Here is a 22,566-nt window from a genome sequence, read left to right on the forward strand (position 1 = left end):
TCACTATTTATAATAGAAATAAATCACAATTATAATGGAAATAAAATATTAAATCACATACTATAATTGATTCTAATTAAAATAAAAAATAAAATCCTAAAATCCTAAAATAACGTCTTACATCAAATGGTTTGCCAATTGCCAATAATGAAAAACATAAAATTGACGAAATTTTTCACTCTTTTCATTTCTCAAACAACTGAAAAGGGGAATTAAATAATGTCAAAGTTGGCTGCATCTAGAAGTGTTTGGCATGGCTGCATCTAGAAGTTTTGACAAGAATGGTCAGCTTGCAACAAGTTTGAAGATTGAATTTGATGCACACGGTTTTGATGAAGAATTTGGTGAACACAGCTTTGATTTTCTTGGCCACTAGTTTGCTATAAATACAAGTGCAAATGAAGAGCTTAATTATCCAATATTGAGAGAGCAATTTAGGGAGTTGAGAGAGAGTTTAAGAGCTTGCATTTATAAGCTCTTATTCTAGTGAGTGAGAGATTGAGTGTATTGGGGTTTTGGGTAGTGAGCTAAAATCTTACAATACTTGTAATCCTTATTTCACTAGTAAATTATTTTCCTTCTGTCTTCGCCCGTGGACGTAGGCTAAAAGCCGAACCATGTAATTTCTGGTGTCCTCTATTGTGCTTATTCTTTATTTTATTTCCAATTTCATTTTAGCTGCGGTCTTGCTTCACCCACCAATTTCCTAACAAATAAGAAATACATAAAACAAAAGTTATCTGACATCTTCTAAATTGCTATGATTTTTTTTTCACGTATATAAATATGATAACAACAATAATTTTTGCTATGTTTATATACACGCATGTCTAACAAGGGTCCACCTACGTTACATTTAATTACATTTAATGTAACGTACAGTCAGCCTATGGAATTTCATCTAACCCCTTATACTATATGTTATTTATATTTTATTTATGAATATTATAAATTTTTTGAAATGTAAAATTTCGTTTAACCCCTTATACTCAATTTTATTTTATTAAAACCCTAAAGTATGAATTCGCACCTATAATATTAAATTCTCAAAATAACCTCCATTTAATTAAAAAATATAATTATTGTTAGATGAATTATAATAATTATTATTATTTTATTATAATCATAAATATTTTTTTAAATAGATTATTGTTATTATTAATAACAAGAATAAAAAACATTATAATTAATTAATCTATTAACAATAATTAATAATATTTTTTATTAAATTGTTAATAATAATAATAATAATCAATGATAATTAACATATTTATGATTATAATAAAATATGAAAGAAGAGCGGAGACTTTTATTTTGAATAAACTAGTTCCGATTAACATATTTATGATTATAACGTATTTATGATTATAATAACATTTTTTTAGTTGTTTGGGCAAGGGGGTCTCATGCGTGTGTGGACTTTTAGGCTGCCAGGAGAACGGAGACTGGAAAAATACCTTGCGTTTAGATAGTGACTTGTGTGTGAGTAATAACAATTTTTATTATAAAAATAAGTTTTATACCAAATATTAAAAAAAATCTGGATAATAATTAATTATTATTATTATTAACAATTTAATAAAAAATATTATTAATTCTTGTTAATAGATTAATTAATTATAATACTTTTTATTCTTGTTATTAATAATAACAATAATCTATTAAAAAAATATTTATGATTATAATAAAATTATAATTATAATTATAATTCTTTTAACAATAATTATATTTTTTAATTAAATGGAGGTTATTTTGAGAATTTAATATAGGGGTGAATTCATACTCCAGGATTTTAATAAAATAAAATTGAGTATAAGGGGTTAAACGAAATTTTATATTTCAAAAAATTTATAATATTCATAAATAAAATATAAATAACACAGAGTATAAGGGGTTAGATGAAATTTTACAGGCTGACCGTAGCGGACCCGTCTAACAATGGTCTGGATCATATATTTCGACAAAGATATCTCTTCCCTTGAATGGAAAGTATTTTAAGACTTTATCATGTACCATGCTTACGGTGCTTGATTGCATGATTCACACGGCACGGGAGAGTATTAATAAATTGGAACAACCAAATTTGTTTAATGGAGTCGAATGGAACGGTACATATGTTATACTTACGAAAAGACGTTAGTCTACAACCTGAGTATGTCTGATGGAATTGAATGAGACCATTTGCAAATTAACTCTAAATTTTAGGCCATTTCAATAAATTTATGTGTTCAGTTTCAGAAATCAGAATACTTGCTGAGAAGATAGGACTCTTGTCCGGCTAAATTGAGAGCAAAGGCATGATGGCAGCACATATTGAAGGCAATCCACTGCCATGGACCCAAACATGATGACAATACCAATGACTTCAAATTAGCTTCATTCGTCTCTGCCTTCTATCTTTTGGCCCCATATTCTCAAATTTTAGACCATGCACGCTCCAAAATTATGGCCTGTCTCCATCTAATGACAGTGATTTCATCTATTTTTAAATTTTTATTCTTTTCCCAAGAACAAGTTGAACGAAATTAAGGTAGAGAGACACAACTCAAGATTTTCGATGACTTAATTCAAATTGTAATTTGAATTTGGATTCAAAATCTAAGAGACTTGGAACTAAAAAGCAACGACATTTCAATGATTTCAAAACATAAGGTAATAAACTCGTAATGAATCCAATTTATTAGACTTCAAACTAAAACTATGTGCTTAATTAAAAATATCTGTCAACTTATAATTTGATTATGGTTCGAAATCTAAACAAAAAGATTTGCAAAATAAGTTGTTAACTAGTAAACTAGAATTATATATGAACATCATAACATCAGTGCCACGCATCCGATTCAACCACTCTGCTAAACTAAGATTACAATTTATGTTCGAAAAAAGAAAAACTAAGATTACAATCTAAACGCAACAAAGAGAAAATATAAACTCATTATGAACAATATGACAAAGTGGGTAATTTTTTAGTTGCCCTAGCTTCAGTTTTACCCCATTACAAAAGAAATTGAAAAAAAAAAAAAAAAAGAACAGCAATTCATAGCATCGTTACATTACAAGATTTAACAGTCTGTTACGCCGCAGCCGGAGGAGCCGCCTCCGTCGGAGACTGAGAAGCAGATTCATCCTTACGACGGTGAGATGCATTCTTGTTATTATGCATCCAAACTTTAAGCACGTGTCTTTTAACACCCACTTCATTACAAAACTGGTTGAGTGCCACGTCATCCTGCCTTTGCATTCGCCACCCTATTCTCTCGGCAAACTCAAGCATCTTATCCTTTTGCTCTTGCGTGAACTTAGTCCTCTGCCTCTTGCTCTTCCCCGTCGCCGGACCCACATTTCCCGGAGGACACACATTCAGATTTACCTCCTCCCTCTCGGGGGTCTCCGACCGTCTATCATATTCGTCATAACGATCAACGGCTCCCACTAGCTTGGTAGGGTCCTTGAAAAGCAACAAGCGCTTTGGCTGCGGGAGCAGCTGGCCGCGGACTTCTCTTCTGTGGAAGTTACGGTGACAGCCGCATGCAGCGCACGTGAGGGAGTCATCAGCACGTGGCATGAACTCGCAGCAGCCGTCGTTGGCGTGGCCGCCGATGGAGGCTGCGTGGTTCTTCATGCATTCTTTGTAGTTGAATATGTTTGGTTCTTGTTGTGGATGTGGACGTTGGTGTTTGTAAGGAACCAAACTGAGATCCATTATTCAAAGTAATTGATCACCTTGTTTGATTTGTTTAATGAAGGGGGATTACAAGGTATAGTAACTGTATTTATGTGAAGTGGAAGGATAGAGGAGAGATGGAGATGAAACAAGCAAAAGTGAGAGAAAGAGCAAGAATTAATGTTTGTTTTGTTGTATAGTAAAATATTAATCCTTATTGTGGGAGGAGCGTGACGTGTATTTAAGAAAGGACACGAGAGAGAGCAGTGCTATTCCCCCCCCCCCCCCCCCCACCCAATTTGATTAGATTATGAATTCACGTATTTAGAACACACCCCAAGTTATACCAGTCAGAACAACAAAATTTGTCATAGTTAGACGATATATATATATATATATATATAAGCTAAAAAAATTAAATAAATTAACAATGTATACTTCTCCTAACTTTCACTTTAGTAAATATGAACGTGATAAATTGTTTCATGAAATTTGTTTTCCAAAATAAAAAATTATTATCCAAATCTTAGTATACAATTAGGGATGGCAATGGGGAGGGGAGGGGAGGGGACCAATCTCCCCATACCCATCCCCGATATTTTGCATATGTCCCCGTCCCCTCCCCATCCCCGTCAGAATTGCTTGATAGAATCTCCATCCCCTCCCCGAATAATAACAGGGGATCCCCGAGGGTCCCCGGTCCCCGAATAACTAATAGTCTAATACATTTTTTTATTTTCGATTTTAAATTAATCATATTAAAATAAACTCATACCGCTATTGTAAGCTCGTAACCAACTTTGACAGCACATTAAGGCCTCCAATGTGCTTGGATGAAGTTTGTTATGATATGGGCTCACAACTCTACCACTAGTGTTAAAAGCTGATTCAGAAGCAACTGTTGTAATTGGAATTGCCAAAATATCTCTAGCAATTCGAGCTAATGTAGGATACCTATTAGCATTTGTCTTCCATCAACTCAAAATATTAAAATCTTCCATCCGAGGTATAACTTTCTCATCCAAATATGAATCTAATTCATCTGCAACAAATGCACAATCTCCATTGTTTACATAATCATCAAAACCTGTGATCCATTTGGTTGCTTTCTTATAAGAATCCCCTGTAGATCTAGTAGAAGAACTACTACCAGTATAATCAAAGCAATAAACAGTTGGTGAAAACTTCAATTAATACTCTTCAACTAATTCCCGGTAAGGGGTGACCATTTTCCCAACATACAACTATTTTGATATTTATTATTTTTAACAATATTTATAATTTTGTTATTTATTTATTAGTAATTTTAAAAATAAAAATAAAATTAAAAATTAAAATGGGGAAATGGGTAGGGGACGGGGATTCCACCTCATCCCCGTCCCCTCCCCGAATAAAAAGTTGGGTAAAAAATTTTCCCCGTCCCCTCCCCGAAAAAAAAATTGGGTATAAAATTTTCCCCATACCCTCCCCGAATGGGGAAAATCCCCGAGGGTACCCGTCCCCGTGGGGATTTTTGCCATCCCTATATACAATGAGTTGAAGATGGGAAAAAGTTTGGACTAGTGGTTATCATCTCTCTAATCTCTTCTTCAAATTTCTGAGAATGTATTTAAGTTCCACTAGTTTGATGTAGAGTTTGATTTCTTTGTAATTTATTTGGAGCATATTATTCCTCTTATGAGAACCAAGTTTTGCATGCCCTCATCGCCACTTCAACAATCATTACTTATCTCGCGGTTGTGCTTAGGAAAACTGTTCCTAAAAGGTTTTTAATAGTAATAAATTATATTTCTATTATTCTTTATTCTTTCTTTAAAAAAAAAAAGGAGTTACGTACTGATGCATACTCCAAAAGTTGAGTTGTTCTTGTAGTTATAAGTTACTCATTTCAATTGTAATTTTCCAATGTTTCAAATCTAGATGTTCAGTTATAAGTTAATTTAAGGTGTGAAGCTGCAAGCTTGATAAGTGACTCGCAATACAAATGAGTATAAGTCAAACCTTATATTCTTTATTGCAAGTGGAACATGTCCAGTTGTAAGGGACACTGCATATTTTAATGGGTGACTTATGTAGGGATGGCAAAAATCCCCACGGGGACGGGTACCCTCGGGGATTTTCCCCATTTGGGGAGGGTACGGGGATAATTTTATACCCAATTTTTTTTTCGGGGAGGGGATGGGGAAAATTTTTTACCCAACTTTTTATTTGGGGAAGGGACGGGGATGAGGTGGAATCCCCATCCCCTACCCATTTCCCCATTTTAATTTTTAATTTTATTTTTATTTTTAAAATTACTAATAAATAAATAACAAAATTATAAATATTATTAAAAATAATAAATATCAAAATAGTTGTATGTTGGGAAAGTGGTCACCCTTTGCCGGGAATTAGTTGAAGTGTATTAATTGAAGTTTTCACCAACTGTTTATTGCTTTGATTATACTGGTAGTAGTTCTTCTACTAGATCTACAAGGGATTCTTATAAGAAAGTAACCAAATGGATGACAGGTTTTGATGATTATGTAAACAATGGAGATTGTGCAGTTGTTGCAGATGAATTAGATTCATATTTGGATGAGAAAGTTATACCTCGGATGGAAGATTTTAATATTTTGAGTTGGTGGAAGACAAATGCTAATAGGTATCCTACATTAGCTCGAATTGCTAGAGATATTTTGGCAATTCCAATTACAACAGTTGCTTCTGAATTAGTTTTTAACACCAGTGGTAGAGTTGTGAGCCCATACCGTAACAAACTTCATCCAAGCACATTGGAGGCCTTAATGTGCTGTCAAAGTTGGTTACGAGCTTACAATAGCGGTATGAGTTTATTTTAATATGATTAATTTAAAATCGAAAATAAAAAAATGTATTAAACTATTAGTTATTCGGGGACCGGGGACCCTCGGGGATCCCCTGTTATTATTCGGGGAGGGGATGGGGATTCTCTCAAGCAATTCTGACGGGGACGGGGAGGGGACGGGGACATATGCAAAATATCGGGGATGGGTATGGGGAGATTGGTCCCCTCCCCTCCCCTCCCCATTGCCATCCCTAGACTTATGTTACATCAATAGTATATTTTTTTTATTCTTTAAAAAAAAATAATATTTTTTTATAATAAAACTCAAGAGAGGTATAATTTATTAAATGAAAAAAAGATACAAAGTTCATTTAAATGAGACAAAGACAAAAAAAAATTCTAATAAAGACAATACTAAACCATAATGGGATTAAGAAAATCGGTGCTTAAGTATCCTCTAAGAATCATCAAGTATAGGCTTTTTAATTTCTAATGAGGGAAAATCTCATTATTTGAAATCGAAGAAACGGAAACTGATGTTGGTTAAAGTGTCAGTGGCATCATTCTCTGTAGATATGGGGACAATAAAATCGTACAGACTTTATCATGATTAGGCAATTGAGCCATGTAGTGCGAGCTGTCAAGGAGAAGATAAGATGTCACTTTTTAGTTAAGAATAAGCAGTCATCGAATCGCGTTCCAACCACAATTAATGCTAGCCCTTATGGTAAGCAAATTCGATAGCACAAATAATAGCATAAAATGAAGTTTGATTCCCAATTGACATAGTGAAGTAGCCCAGAAAAGTTCCATGAGGACCTCAATAAATAGCGCTACAAGAAGCTGGACCTGTATTTCATTTAGATAGATCGTCAGTATTAACTTTGACCCAAGAAAATATGAGAGGATGCCATAAAATTGTAGAGATCTTTAGAGAAGTGCGGAGAGGATTGCTCGAGCTAAGTAGGTTATAAATAGGAAAAGAATTAGGAAGACCTACAAAGTCTGAGCATAGCTTACTCAAGTGAGAAATATAACTCAAACATTGATACTTAATACGTGCAATTGAAGGACGAATATTTTCAAACTTTATCTTAATACATCAATAATATGAAAATTGTTTGATGTTGTATAATTAGTCATAACTTTAATTCAATTTATTAATTATTGAATGTAGAGTCTTTCTTTTCTAGTAGGCATTCAAATTCAAATTGTCAGCTAAGGGTATAAATAAATTGATATAGTCTCATGATTGAACCAGTGGCGATTTCAGATAGTTGATGGAGATATCAAAATCCAAATATTTCTACTCAAATTTAATGGACAATGAAACTCTAAAAACTTAGTGTATGCGTGTATTGTGAGTAATGTTGCATTTACCACTATCATTCAAAATGTTTTCTGATTTCTTAGTAATTTGATTATCAATTTGTCATGATAGGTATTGTGTTTATAACATGTTTTTATTTTCTTAAACAAATGTAGTTAGTTAATAAATCATATATCACGTAATTAACACAATTCGGATACATCGATTGAATAACATCTCGAACAATGGTTCTGATAATATTTTTAAAAATAAATGATGTTTGTTTGGGTTCAAATCAAAAAACGTATGTATTATATTACCAATCATTAAAAAAATAAAAATAAAAATAAAAATTTGAATACCACGCAATATCAATGCTCTATAAATGAAATCCAAACAACTTGTTAAAATTTTTTCGTAGATGTGAAAATTGAAATTATTTCACCCAATCTTTCATATGCCAAAATATATATCTATATCTATATTTATGATTAATGCTAAGTTATATGCATGTACCTTATAACTCTCTTATATGAATAGTGAATGATATGGGTCCACTCATTATTCATACGAGAGAGTTATAAAATACGTACATATAACTTAGAGGGATCCTCTATCTATATATATATATATATATATTCAATTTCCGTTAGGGACAATGCAACAACCAGCGGCTCTTTCAAGTTTCCGACCCTCAGCAATCAGCGCATGAGTTGCAAATTCCAAAAAAGAACCAGTCCGTAGGACCCACAAGAGAGAATGGGTCGATAAGCCGCTGGAATACTAATCACTGTACTCTAACCCCATCTTGTGAGAGGTCGATATCTCATTCCCAGGGACGGGGGACCCACCCACGTGGATTCAGAGACAACGATCAGAGGATCGGACGGCTTAGAAATCCTGACTACCTGATCTTCAGGAGTATGGGCAAATATCTGCATCAGCTGCTGCTGATAGGCTGGATCTGGATTTGATTGATTGATTGGGCTTCGGGCTTCCGCCTTTTTTTCTTTTTTTTTAACACGTCACGCTTCTAAAGCCATGCTATGTGGGTCCCGCAGTACGATTAAATTTTTTTAAAAAGCTCCATCAGATTCAGGCCGATCACAACCGTCCATTAGGATTACTGACACATCTTCTGACACACGTAATGGCCTTTAACCAATTAATTTTTTATTCAATAATTGTCTAATCGGCTGCAGAACATAACATTTTAACTCAATGCAGCGGCGCATCACACGCTCAAGTCTGTCATAGCAACCACCAAGATACTGAAAACTTTTTTTTTTTTTTTTTAATGAGGCAAGATACTGTAACTTTGAATGTGACTAACGAGTTTTTACAGTATATTTTAAGTATTGCTCTTATGATACAAGTATGCTGTGTTCTTATCATAGAGAGACCGGGGGGGGGGGGAATAGTTCGGTGTATTTACTTTTTATATTAAGAAATTAAAATTATTAACAACGTTTGCTTCGTAAGTTGAGAATGGAAATTAGAATTGAAATGGTGACACTCATCTTAATTTAAAAATGAAGAATAAGAAATTGATCTTCAAAGACGTGGGAATCAGCCTCACTTTCCTATAAATACAATTTTACCCATATCAGCATTTTGATATTCCAAAATACTCTCCTTTAAATAAAAAATTAAATAAAAAAAAATCGCAACCGAACCACCATCTTAGCCGAACGCCATCACAACCAAACCTTGCCGTTGTTGCCAAAATCAAGCGCAGTCATCATCGTTGTTGATCCGTCGGTTGTGAAATAACAGTTGGTTGCCGGTTTTGTCTCAATTTGATTTGTCTCCATTTCGTCTCCGACGGCCATGGTTCCAATCTAATGATAATAATGATGATCCCAATTTTGATTATTACTATTATTATCACTTTTTGAAATGGATTATTATTATTAGTAGTAGTATTATATTAATGATAAAAAGCATCATCATCATCCTACTACTACTACTAATAATAATAATAATTGAATAATAATAAGCACAATAATTAAAATAAAAATAGTAATTATACAATAATTAATTAAGAATTTTGTAGTAATTTATAACAACCTAACTCATTTCGATTCAAATTCCAAAACAACATAAACACATTAATAAAAATAGAGTTCATTTCAATTTTGATTTTTATAGCTCAAGTAAACAATTTATTCTGAGTTCGATTCCACCTCTTTCCGTTCCCCGCTAATTAAATGCAACAGTAGGATTTTCTCAAAGTTACTTACAAATAATCTTTTCAATGATGCGAAAAATACATACTGAATTCGAGCGAATGGCTGAATTAACCAATAACATGACCACCTTGTTTATCCTCCATGAACTAATAATACATACAGACTTCAAACCCTTCAAACATTTGATTATTAGATGGTTCCTAGCCCCTTCAATATAACTTGTAGAATATACTTTTCTAAACATATAGATATAAAGTTTTTCGAAATAATAGAACCTCAACGGGGAAAAAGATACCCTACATCGAGCAAAACCATTAAATAAAAAACGAAAAATCTCAGAATACAAATACTTTAATTACAGAGCTAAAACCCCCATACACAAGTTACATAAATAACAGAGGTAGATGGGCCAAGGATGGACAGATCATAGCAGAGAAAATTCTACAAGCAAGTTCGTGCAAAAATATATTAGGGAGAGCACCTTTCAATATGATTTCCATTTCACTTGGCTCAAACAAATATAATACCATTCTCCTTAATGGTATCAAGAACAATCCCAAGCTTACCTCCAATCCGCTCACCTTTTCTGGGTTCATAAGACATTGCATATACATCAGCATCCTTTGATCGCTCCGCAATTAGCTCCCCTATAATTCGGCATGCATTGTGATCAGTGAGAGATGGTAAAGTGTTTCTGAGATCCTTGGCATTTGTGGTAGCAACTGATATAACTTTACTTGTTGAGCGGTGCATCACTTTAGCATGAATGAATTTCTTAGAAAAGAATACATTAAGTAAAAATGGCCTCATGTACATATCTGTCCTCTGCTTCCATGATTTCCTGTTAGGTCTCTTATCAAGTTCACCCCGAGACCTCCGCGTCCAAGCAGCTTGAATAAAAGAATCCTAAAAACATTCAGAAATAAAGGATCAGTTACCTTTCTTTTTTAATCAAGAGATGCTAGCATTGATTTATAACTTATCACTGTTAATAAATGCCAACTATCTAGCTAGTCCAATCTCTTGGCATCTTGCTATTTCTTTTCTATTAACGCTATAAAAGAGAAACAACAGTAAAGCAGAGGTCCACAAGGGAATAAAAAACAGCCAGGGTAAAATCTATTGGCATCAGTACCAAAGACCTGAAATCAAATATTGCCATCACCAAGGATTGGAAGGTCTATGATTGGAGAATCCCAAGCCATGGGGGTTTTCCATGTCTACAAACTCCATAATACATTTTAATTGTTTCTGGAGAATTTCCAAGCAAATTATATCTTGAACAGATCTATCTGAAATCAGGACAACTGAAATTTGTAGTTGGCAAAAGTTTGAGCAGTAATGCAAATTGCAATCACAGATAAGTTCTCTATTAACAAATAACAATAAATCACAAGAAAAGAAGTCCTCACATCAAGCTAAACTTAAAGGGATGACTAAATGAAACTTCAAGGGTGATAATTATTTATGTCAGAGTGCATAATTAAATCTTCCAAGAGAGAATGACTAGACTGTTAAGCCTTATGCATGGATATAGAAAGTTCCAAGTTCCCTTACTGCAGGCAAATTATGAATGCTGTGTGCAAGGAATTCAAAGGACCACATCAGACTCTCTAAAGATCCAATTCAAGTGCCTATGCTCTATGTTTCAATCCCACAACAAAACAGCTGATGCTTAATGACAGAATTACAAAAAATAAATAAATAAATAAGTAAAAATAAAATGAAAAATGAAAAATGAAGAAAGGGTGTTTGCAAATTCTTAACAGTCCAGGAGGAGGTGGTTTCTCAGCATAATGGAAATAGAAAAGAGTAACCATTTATGACATTTTAAAACAAGACAAGATCAAGCTATGTTTCAAAATAGTAAGCCTGAGTAATTTTCTTTTTTTTTGAAGCCTTCAGCAATTGAAGCTTCTTGAATGAGTTAGATGGTTTCCCATACATGTCAAAGCTAGCAGAGGCCGACTCTCAATGTCTGGGTTATAAAAGCAAAACATCAGGTTTTGATGAACTCAGGGATCCCAGAAACAACTACTTTATTCAGAGCAAAACAAGCAAAGTGGGAAGCAGAATAGACAAAGCGGTCAGACCTGCCAAATAGCTCACCCTCCTACCATACCAAAATCCATATATAACTCCAATGTAGGCACAATAGCAAGAATATAGAACCTCAACGTGAGCTTTCACAGACATGCCTAGAGACGCTACCATTGTCAGTTCCCCACTCTCCCATCAATCCAAGGCATGTTGATGCCTTGCAACTTTATAATTCTAAACCTCAATCACGAAATGCAAGGATCTCTAAATGTTACTTTGCTTGTTCAACATATAATTGATTATGCTATTGTTAGCCACGCCATCAATAAAATATTAAAAAAAAAAAAAAAAAAAGTGAAGAAACTTGATATCTCCATTCTGCTAATGAAATTACCCTCACGAGCCAAGCTTGTGCAGCACCTATTTTCTTGTCCATGGCCACTTGCCGCATACCACCCAAGCCATGAAACATTAGTTAGGAGTAGGTTATAAGTATATGGGAAGTTTAGCAATTTCCATTTTCTTGAAACTTCACAATGTAATGGCTCAAGCTTTTGGTTTAAAAATGACTTGCAAGCCTCTTTAGTTATTGACCTATTCAACCCATATTAGCTAATTTCACGTAAACTACTGACTATGAAGATATTTAACTTCGCAACTAAAGACAATAAAGAAATCTTAAATATTGATATTGAAAAAAATTAATTAATTCCCCCATCATATTTAAATGCTTAAATAGTACAAATTTTAATAACAACTTGATTTTTCAATTCAGTCAATAATATTAACCACGAAATTATACTCAATTATGCATTTTTCAAAGCAACAAATAAAGACTTCCAAAGCAACAAATAAGGACGGATTAAGTTGACATTCCCATTTCTAGCTAATCAAAGTAGCATAAGTTTCTATCAAAATGTTATCTTTCTTTTATTTTTCCTGGAATCCAAAACAGAAGATATTAAAGGGGTAAGAAAAAGTGCGGACCTTTCTGTTAGTGGGAGTTGGAGGGCGAGTGATTGAGCTGATGGAGATGCTGATAGCGGGAAATGAAGAGGCCCATGATAGAGAAGTGAGTTTATCCGAACGAGTTGAGCGAATCAAGCGTGTTGACTCAGGGGAGATGTGCGAAGAAGAAGATGATATGATGCAGGCCGCCATTAGTTTTGGGCTTCTCTAGCGGCAAGCGTCTCCACCTCTTCAGGCTTGTACGTTTGGATGAGCGTTTTGTTTTGTTTTTCACGTTTTAATTTTAAAAAAAAAATCATTAAAAAAATTAAAATTGTTCTTTCTAATTACCTAAAAGATTAAAAAAATAGTTATTTATATTTATTTAATTAAGAATTGATTTTAGCGTACAATGTTGGTTGTGAAAAAAAAAATCTTTTTTATACATTTGCCAAAGACATTATCTTTTTTATCACTCAAGCCGATTCTAATTTATAAATCAGTTTATCTTTATATTTATTTTTACGTACATAAACATATGTAATAAATTCAATCATCTCTTGAAATATAAATTGATTATTTTTTAAAAATTATTTATGAATGCTTATAATAAATATTTCTTATTTATTATTTTGGTATTAGTTTTTTTTTTAATAATGTTGTTGTCGTTGATGTTTTTTTCTTTCCTTTTTTTGGGTTATTATTATCATTATTATTTACAATAAAAGAGTAAACACATTTCGCATCGGTCCTCACCTCATTACGATTTATGGGCCTCGAACAATGACCATTACTTTTTTAAAAGGCCCAGATAGGCCCTCTCCTTTTGTGTCATCGCAATTCAATTTCAACATCACAATCACGAGAGACCAGTTAAGCTATTGAAAAGGAAAAGGAAACCAAATAGACTCCCACTTTTATCAAAAAATGGTCGCTTTAAGCCCGTTTGTCTCGTGGTCTTCCACTTAGAATTTCCTTTTTCTTTCTAAACTACGTAAATTTCACACAAGTCTCCCATATTTCGTTTAAATACAATGGAGCCTTAAATGATTCAAATTTCATCAACCCATCTTATATGTAATAAGCTAATCGAATAAATCCTACGATATTTTTTTAAAAAATATTTGAAAACTTATTGCTTGCTAAGTTTCTTTCGATTGTTAATTTCTAGGGTTGAAAAATGAAAATGTCGTGAAGTATATTTTTATAAAAATCAACATTTTATGCATGTGAAAAAATAAGAAAAATTATTATAATCTTTTCTTTTCAAAGAAAAATCTCATATCTATTCAAAAAAGTGTCGCATAGTATCAAGATATGGATTATAATCGTATTTACTTATAACCAAAAAGGAATTTAAGTGACACTTTTAAAAACGTATGTAATGTTTGAAGCTCGTATGTAATTAAGAGAAATAGAATATACCTCAATGAAATTTGGTTTTTCCAAAAGTTTTCAACATCCGTGTGGTTGGTAAACGAGTGTGTGTCCGTCCCACTAACAAAGCTGGCGCTTTAATTCTCCAACAATCGAAATCCTTTTCTCTTCCTCTTCAGTTGCACATTCCATATTCACTCCTACTCAGTCAGACTCACTTACTTCAAGCTGGCAACAGAAACAGTCACGCGCCTCGGATCAGAAGTCACGTGCTGCAGTTAATTCCTTCAACCTCAAAATCAGAAAATTAAAAATCAATCTTTCCGTTGAATGTACTTCAAACACAAATAAAATTTCATTCAATTCTTCTTCAGATCCTCACCATTCCCTAGGGTTTCGTAATTTGTAACTTTTAATTATCTGTAATTCATTTCAGTTCTTTCACTTGCTTACTTGCATCATGCACGGACTAAGCCGCCTCGGCTCCGCCCGCTCCACCACGTCATCTCCGCCGTCCTCCCCCCGCTTCCGCCACGGCCGTAACAAGAACATAGCCGGAAGTCGTGTCGGCAGCGGAGGAGGAAAGCAGAATTTAGTTGAGAAACTGGTAGTCGTTTTGATATCGGCCGTGTTTAAACGCAAGGGCGTGCTGTTAGTGGCGCCGTTGTTGTACATATCAGTAATGTTACTGTACATGAGCTCGTTCGGCTTCGATGTTGTGGATTTGAAGAGTGTTGTTGTTGTGCGTAAGCGTGCGCCGCCTGGCTCCGTGTACAGAAGTCCTCAGGTTTTTCAAAAGCTTTGGCCGTTTATGCAAGCGGAAGCTATTACTAACAATACGGTACAGTTATAAGCTTCATGCAATTTTTTTTTTCCTTTTTTTCATTGTTATTTATTTTCCTTAAGTTCATTTCTTGCATGTTAATGTACAGCTGAAGTAGATTTGACTGAAATTAAAAATGCTCAAATCAAAATCATGCAGTTGATGACAGCGTGGAATTCGAAAGTGCACCAACCCTGGAAGCCTTGCGCCGACAGGAGTAATTCGAATGCAGGTTCAAAATTTTATCTGTTTTTCAATGTCGTTTCTTCACCGCCCGCCCCCCCCCCCCCCCCCCCCCCCCCCCCCCCCCAAAATCGTGGAAACAATAGTATCGGAGTACTAGTAATTGTATTTACCTTATGCTTGAGAGGCTGCAAGAAGCTAACTGCTGTTTTATGTTTTGAGATTCTCAGAATTGCCAAAATCAAATGGTTTCCTTATAATTGAAGCTAATGGTGGGTTGAACCAGCAACGCTTGTCGGTATGTTTTGGCTCTAGCATAAAATTTGTTCTCTTGATTCTATCAGTTGTAAGGAAATTGCAGCATGTTCTTATATGCATGCTACCAAAATTATGTATTAGAGAATGTAGTTGCATATGGTTTGATTTGTTACAATGTGGTTCTCGCCATTCACTAGAATATGATCAAGATGCATGGGATGGTGTATTAGATAATAATATACTTAATATTGTCCTAGATGGACATTTTGGGGCTTATTTTTGGAACTTTGAGATTTGACTTCATCTTTTGGTGGTTGTTCCTTATGGATTGTCAGATTAAGGCATCTGTCATCTAGATTCATTTATTACAGTAGGCATATCCTTCGAAACTAGCATTTACCAATTAATTGTTGCATGAAGAATGGGAATGATTGGATTTTGGATGCGTCTTGAAATGACTGCTAAACTATTTTTGCTAAGATTTTCTTACTGCACTCGTCCCTATTGCTTTCCTCTTTCTCTTGGTAAAATTATTTGGGTTTTGATGTTGAATAAGTTATAGCTATAAGACACTTCATTTTGTGTTGCATGAGCGTGGTTGTTTATTACTAACTTTCCATATGAAAATATTGATTAATTGATCTAAATATTAAATTTACACTTGGTGCATATTGTTACATTTTAAATATACATTGCGAACTATAGGCTTGGTGTATATTGTTACATTTTAAAAATATATTGCTAGTTATGGGAATGTTGTTGCAATAATAGGGCCAGATACGGCCTGCCAATGATACAAACTCAACATTCTATGCCTTGATAATAGGGGTGTCAACCTTCAAATTACATCTTTGATGTGTAACTTTTCTCTGTTTTATTTATTTGTTTATTTACAGATATGTGATGCGGTAGCAGTGGCAGGACTGCTGAATGCAACTCTTGTCATTCCAATTTTTCATTTAAATAGTGTATGGCGAGATTCCAGGTGATTATTGATACTGTTATTCTAAGACCTTAAGTCCTTAACCTCTTTTGTATCTCATTCTTTCCTCAGAAAAATATAATTCTTAGTTTCTTCTCAAACGTTGTTTTTTCAAACTACAAAAAGATGAGGGCCAAAATGATGCTTTAGTCTTTTGAAAAGATGGAGCAGTTATGGAGCAGTGCTTGTCCTCTTAATGTAAAAAATATCACCTATTTTATCTCATAATTTACTCGTTTAAGCCATATTTCTTAAACACATATATATTTAATTTTTTTCCTTTGAATTGCAAGATTTTTTAGTTTGACTTTATTCCTTACATTTTTCCTTTTTCTGAACAATTTGAAATTTTTGCAGCAATTTTGGGGATATATTTGATGAAGATTTTTTCATGCATGCACTTAGAAGTAATGTGAATGTTGTCAAGGAACTCCCAGAGGATATACTTCAACAGTTTGACCACAATATAAGCAGCATCGTGAATTTGAGAGTAAAAGGATGGTCCAGCCCAACCCATTATCTGCAAAAGGTACTGCCAAAGCTGCAGCAGCTGGGGTATGCATTCTTAACTCCAAATGTTTTAAATTGATCAATACTCTCCAAGAAGAAGCTAAATTATTGGGGATTTTTCTTTGAACATCCCTTATTGCAATGACAATATCATTTCCCTACCAAATCAATTTAAATTGCATGTTTTTATTTGAGAAGCCAAATATTGGATTGTTATTATCATTTAACATTTATTGGAAAAAGAAAAATGTTTAGGGTCATTTTTAGCACCATGAATCGTCTGATTGCTGATTTCAAGTAGATCATTATGGTAAGCTCTGCCATGCTATAGAGTTTTTGGAATTGTTAGTCATATATATGGCCCTTTATTGTTTACAGTGGTTACAACACAAAGTTGTTAACCATGGATCAAAAATTTGTTGACGGTTGGAATTGTGTGCGTAAAATTCAATCTTCAATCCACTTGCAATAATTTGGGGTTGAACCTTATTTCTAAATAGTTTTGTTAATGGAAGTTTATCTCATTTCTTTTCAACAAACATACAAATCCAAAGCTTATAGCCTCATTTCATGATGCAGGGCTGTGCGAATTGCACCTTTCTCCAACAGACTGGCTCAGGGTGTTCCTTCAAATATTCAGGGACTTAGATGCTTAGCCAATTTTGAAGCACTTAGGTTTTCTGAACCTATAAGAATGCTTGCTGAGAAAATGGTTGATCGAATGGTTAAGAATAGCTCTCAGAGTGGTGGAAAATATGTTTCAGTTCATCTTCGATTTGAAACGGTACCATACCTTTTCGATTTGCTACCATGGAAAGATTGTGGGTTATTTTATTTCCTCCTATTGCTGTATCCTTTATCATTTCTGAGTGTCAGTTTCCTTTTCTCTCAAGGATATGGTTGCATTTTCTTGCTGTGAATATGATGGTGGGGAGGAAGAGAAACATGAAATGGATATTGCTCGAGAAAGAAGTTGGAGGGGGAAATTCAGGAAAAGAGGACGAGTAATAAGACCGGGTGCAAATCGTGTGGATGGAAAATGTCCTTTAACGCCATTGGAGGTGCTAAACTGCATTGAACTCTCTGCCCTTCCATCTATCAATCTACTTTTTAACAAATTTATTTTGATTTGGTTTCTTGTAAAATATGAATATCTACTTCTGAAACTATGTTTCGTCTTATTAAAGAACAAATTCCTCAAATGTTGTGCAAACACATTGCAGTTCCTTGTTATAATAACCGGATAAATTAAATGTTTAATAAAATCAAAATGCTTGGATTCTTTTGAATGCTCCGTCTTCACTGTATTTGGTTCTCCAGGTAGGAATGATGCTTAGGGGCATGGGTTTTGATAACACCACCTCAGTATATGTTGCAGCAGGTAAGATTTATAAAGCTGAAAAGTACGTGGCACCACTTAGGCAGATGTTTCCACGCTTAGAAACAAAGGACACTCTAGCTACTCCAGAAGAACTTGCTGCATTTAAGGTATCATATTTGCCATATTGGTGGTCTGTGATCTTTACATTGATTTAAAGAATAAAAATAACAATGCTAGGAACTTCTCGTTTGTAATACTCGAAGGTTCTTATATGTAGGGCCACTCGTCTAGATTGGCTGCTCTTGACTATACAGTTTGCCTTCACAGTGAAGTATTTGTCACAACACAAGGTGGAAATTTTCCCCACTTCTTAATGGGTCATAGGCGCTACTTATATGGAGGACATGCGAAGACAATTAAGCCTGATAAGAGAAAATTAGCTCTGTTATTTGATAGGCCAAATATCAGGTACATTGCTATTCAACTCCTGCAATTTTAAATTTTCACTTCTGAGTCATTCGCGACACTGCTTGATTTGAGCAAGGGAGAAATCTTGTTTGCAAAAAGGTTGTGCTAAAAAACTAATCAAAATTTCATTTTGGTGCTTGCCAATGCCAATCTTACAGCTGATCTTTCTCATTCCATATTTGTAACATGGGGTAGGACCAATTGTTAACCCATTGGATCAATGTGCAAACGGTTGAGATTAAATCTGACGCATCTAATTAATGCATAGTAATGCACCTTATTTTACGTACACTTGAGATTTAATCTCAGCCAGTGTAAAATATTATGTCTCCTTGATCCAAACCTTATGTATGTGGATCTAGTAGCTTTTCGTGACAGCAATTTTGTAGTTTAATGATATTTTTTATCTACATCTGGCCAGATGGGATGATTTCAAGCGACAAATGAAAGATATGCTTTCTCACAGTGATGTGAAGGGAAGTGAGTTAAGGAAACCGAGTGCATCGCTTTACACATTTCCCATGCCAGATTGCATGTGTAAACAACCAGAAGCTTCAAATGAACACGGTAACACTAAGAAACTAACTTCATAATACGGATATTGATTAAAGAAATTGTCACTAGAGTTTAGAAATTTTTATTTATCTGTAACTTATGAAGCATGATTCAACTAAACTCTAATTAAATTCTTTTGTTGTAGTGATGGGAGTGAAATTAGGTTATAATTCTTTGAAATTGATTGACTAAGCTACAATTTGTAGTTTCCCACTCGAAATTCATTGTATATGATTCAATTGATGTGAGTAAAATTTATTTGGACTGTGTATTCTATGATACATCTTGTTCTTAGTGGCTTATGACCATCAACGGCAACATCGATGGAAAGTCGAAAACTATGGGGCGTGGAGATAATTCAGTAGATTGGACTTTTTTTTTCGTTGTGCGGTGTTCCTTATCCGAAGTTCCATTTGCCATTTGTGTTTTGAAAGAATATAAAATCATGGGTGTAATTTTGTCCAGCGAGTACACATTGACAATGATGCCGTTGAAATAGAGCACCAGTTTTAAGTGGCTCATGCCTTTGGTGAGGACGGATGGGGAAAACTATGCCCCCAGGAATTTCCTTAATTGATAAAACTAATGAAAGATCAGCGACCATAAGAGTGGGTTATTTGCAAATTGCAAGGGTAGAAGACGTTTGCGATTCTGAAGAATGCTCTCTACTTTTGGAAATGAAAATCTACCTAAATAATATTGTATGTAATATTTCGTAAAACATGTTTATCAGAATAGAAAACTGTTAAACATGTTCACAAAAAATTATAACATGGAAACTGAAATCAAGAAAGATTGGTTCTCTATGGGACGGCATGTTTGGGAAAAAGAAGAAACGTGTACACAATTTCGTCAATTTTTTGAGTTGTTATACTTGATTTTCCAAAAATCATTCAAGGCCAAATATTAGTAGCTCAAATTTCGTGTACAAGTTGATGTGTGATCAAGCATTAATGAATAAAAAATAACATGGAGAGTAACTTCTACCACAAAAATATGTGATAAATTGTTATAGCACAAGAAAAATCAAGAAGATTATTATCCAATTTCAAACATTATCTCTATTCAACACATGGGAGAAGAGAGTGGAAAACACAAAAGGACAAAAGGACAAAAGAGAGAGTCGGGGAAAAAAAAGACAAAATAAAGTCCAAAAATGTGACGTAAAATCAAGAATACAAGAGATGTATTCTAGAATTTATGCAGCAGTAGATTGATGGAAGAAGCTACCAACCTACCCAAATCAATATTCAATGATTCAATCTATCTCTCTCTCTTCTCTCTTCTCTCTTCTCTCTTCTCTCTTCTCTCTCTTAATCTCAAATCAAACCACCTGTGAAATGTATGTATGCGTGTATACATGTATAATTTAATGTCTACCAACTTGGTCAAAATCTCATAACGATCGAGTCTCTTGCCTTCTCTCTCTCTCTCTCTCTCTCTCTTCATATAAATGACAAGTCCCCATCTCTCGTGTTAAAAAAACTCTTTTACAAAACGAACCGAACCCATCTCTCTTTTTCTTCATTTCATGTTGAGAAAAATTTAAAACAAAAATCAACTCTTCATCGTCATCATAAACAAGAACATGGGACGTTCGCCTTGCTGTGAAAAGGCTCATACAAACAAAGGAGCTTGGACCAAAGAGGAAGACCAAAGGCTTATCGATTACATTCGTGCTCATGGCGAAGGCTGCTGGCGCTCTCTCCCCAAAGCTGCCGGTACATTTTTTTTTAATATATTTTTTTCCTTTCATTTTCTTCTTCTTAGTTTGGAAAAAAGAATATAAAAAAAGAGATTTGGAATATTGTTGATATATGTGTGTGTTTTAATAAATTACTCAGGATTGCTAAGATGCGGGAAGAGCTGTAGATTGAGATGGATAAATTATCTACGCCCTGATCTTAAGCGTGGGAATTTTACCGATGAAGAAGATGAACTTATTATCAAACTACATAGTTTGCTTGGAAACAAGTAATTAATTAAACTTTTTCTATCTTTTTGTTATTATAATTTTTATTTGTTTAGGGGTAGGTTAATTTTAATTATTAGATCTAAGAAAAACTCTTTCTTTTTTCCTTTTTCCTGAGTGGGGGGTGTTTTGAATTTGTGTAATGTGCAGGTGGTCGTTGATAGCTGGAAGGTTACCGGGCAGAACAGATAATGAAATAAAGAATTATTGGAATACACACATCAAGCGGAAGCTACTTAACCGGGGCCTTGACCCTCAAACTCACCGCCCCCTCAACCAAATTCATAACCATAATAATTTCAACAAATACACTATTAATAATAATGAAGGAATAATTCAACCCAAGAATTTGATCAAGCCCAAGTCAGAATCATCTTTCGACGATGATAACAACACCTCCACCACCAACAACAACAACTGCAGCACCAGTGGCATGACCGCTGATGAAGAGCCGCCACAAAATGTACAGCTACATCAACAAGAGCAAAAGCAAGTGCATAGCAGCACCCATTATCAAGAAAATCTCAACTTGGAGCTATCCATTGGACTTGCGCCTTCTAATTCTGCCCACTCAAGACCACTGCAGCAACGAAAACAGCCGCAGCAGCAGAAGCAGGTTGTTGACTACGACAAGTCTTTTGAAGTGAAGCAAGCGGTTTGTTTGTGTTGGCAGCTGGGGTTTGGGAGAAGTGAACTGTGTAAGAATTGTACTCAAAATTCTAATGGGTTTCGCAGATATATTACAGGCCTTTAGATTAGATTCATGTTTTTTTTTTCCCCTTTTTTTCTCTCTAGGGTGGATGGGTTTTAAATAACTTAAAATGTATCTCAATTAATTGATGGGCTAGCTCCAACATTTGATTACCAGCCAATGCAAAATCCAGGTAATTTCACAAGACAACGTGTTACGTGTATGCCGTTGCTGAGCCTGAGCTGACATTTTAGAAAATTTGCATAATTATTACTCCTTGAAAACTATCGAGTGGGTAGGTAGGTAATTATAGATTTGGTTGGACCTTCCACCTTGTCTTTTGCTTTGTACTATCTGGCGAGTGCATTGGGAACAACACTTATCTTCTTTTTTCTCTTTTCTTTTTTGAAAGGAACAGTTATCTTCTTTTGTTTTTCTTTAAACGACAGTGTTTTAGTCAGTGGTTC

At 34.4% G+C, this 22,566-nt stretch overlaps 4 protein-coding genes across 6 annotated transcripts; 2 read left to right on the top strand and 2 right to left on the bottom strand.

Annotated features, from left to right (window-relative positions):
- Positions 1-2,832: 2,832 nt before the first annotated feature.
- On the bottom strand, positions 2,833-3,932 carry LOC18041062 (zinc-finger homeodomain protein 1). The gene has a single exon (XM_006434516.2). It carries the CDS (start codon positions 3,701-3,703, stop codon positions 3,074-3,076), a length of 630 nt encoding a protein of 209 aa, XP_006434579.1. The 5' UTR covers positions 3,704-3,932; the 3' UTR covers positions 2,833-3,073.
- Positions 3,933-9,437: 5,505 nt separating this feature from the next.
- On the bottom strand, positions 9,438-13,233 carry LOC18041063 (50S ribosomal protein L18). 2 transcript variants are annotated; one of them, XM_024184414.1, is made up of 3 exons: positions 12,999-13,233; positions 10,538-10,877; positions 9,438-9,620 (listed from the first exon to the last, which is right to left on the bottom strand). In XM_024184414.1, the coding sequence occupies exons 1-3, from the start codon at positions 13,170-13,172 to the stop codon at positions 9,574-9,576; spliced, it is 561 nt and encodes a 186-aa protein (XP_024040182.1). In that variant the 5' UTR covers positions 13,173-13,233; the 3' UTR covers positions 9,438-9,573. The 2 variants fall into 2 exon arrangements, with proteins under 2 accessions (XP_024040182.1, XP_024040181.1); XM_024184413.1 differs by lacking the exon at positions 9,438-9,620 and having other exon boundaries at positions 10,079-10,877.
- A 1,231-nt stretch (positions 13,234-14,464) lies between these two features.
- Positions 14,465-19,730, top strand: LOC18041064 (O-fucosyltransferase 9). 2 transcript variants are annotated; one of them, XM_006434521.2, is made up of 10 exons: positions 14,465-15,177; positions 15,319-15,391; positions 15,573-15,640; positions 16,497-16,585; positions 16,940-17,137; positions 17,672-17,876; positions 17,986-18,153; positions 18,413-18,580; positions 18,691-18,881; positions 19,303-19,730. In XM_006434521.2, exons 1-10 carry the CDS (start codon positions 14,797-14,799, stop codon positions 19,472-19,474), a joined length of 1,713 nt encoding a protein of 570 aa, XP_006434584.1. In that variant the 5' UTR covers positions 14,465-14,796; the 3' UTR covers positions 19,475-19,730. The 2 variants fall into 2 exon arrangements, with proteins under 2 accessions (XP_006434584.1, XP_006434582.1); XM_006434519.2 differs by having other exon boundaries at positions 14,689-15,177; positions 15,269-15,391.
- Positions 19,731-20,648: 918 nt separating this feature from the next.
- LOC18040713 (transcription repressor MYB6) lies at positions 20,649-22,306 on the top strand. Its single transcript, XM_006434522.2, has 3 exons — positions 20,649-21,157; positions 21,281-21,410; positions 21,559-22,306. The coding sequence occupies exons 1-3, from the start codon at positions 21,025-21,027 to the stop codon at positions 22,160-22,162; spliced, it is 867 nt and encodes a 288-aa protein (XP_006434585.1). The 5' UTR covers positions 20,649-21,024; the 3' UTR covers positions 22,163-22,306.
- Positions 22,307-22,566: the final 260 nt, after the last annotated feature.

This window comes from Citrus clementina, unplaced genomic scaffold (assembly GCF_000493195.1).
Source record: "Citrus clementina cultivar Clemenules unplaced genomic scaffold, Citrus_clementina_v1.0 scaffold_5, whole genome shotgun sequence".
Taxonomy (NCBI): Eukaryota; Viridiplantae; Streptophyta; class Magnoliopsida; order Sapindales; family Rutaceae; genus Citrus; species Citrus x clementina.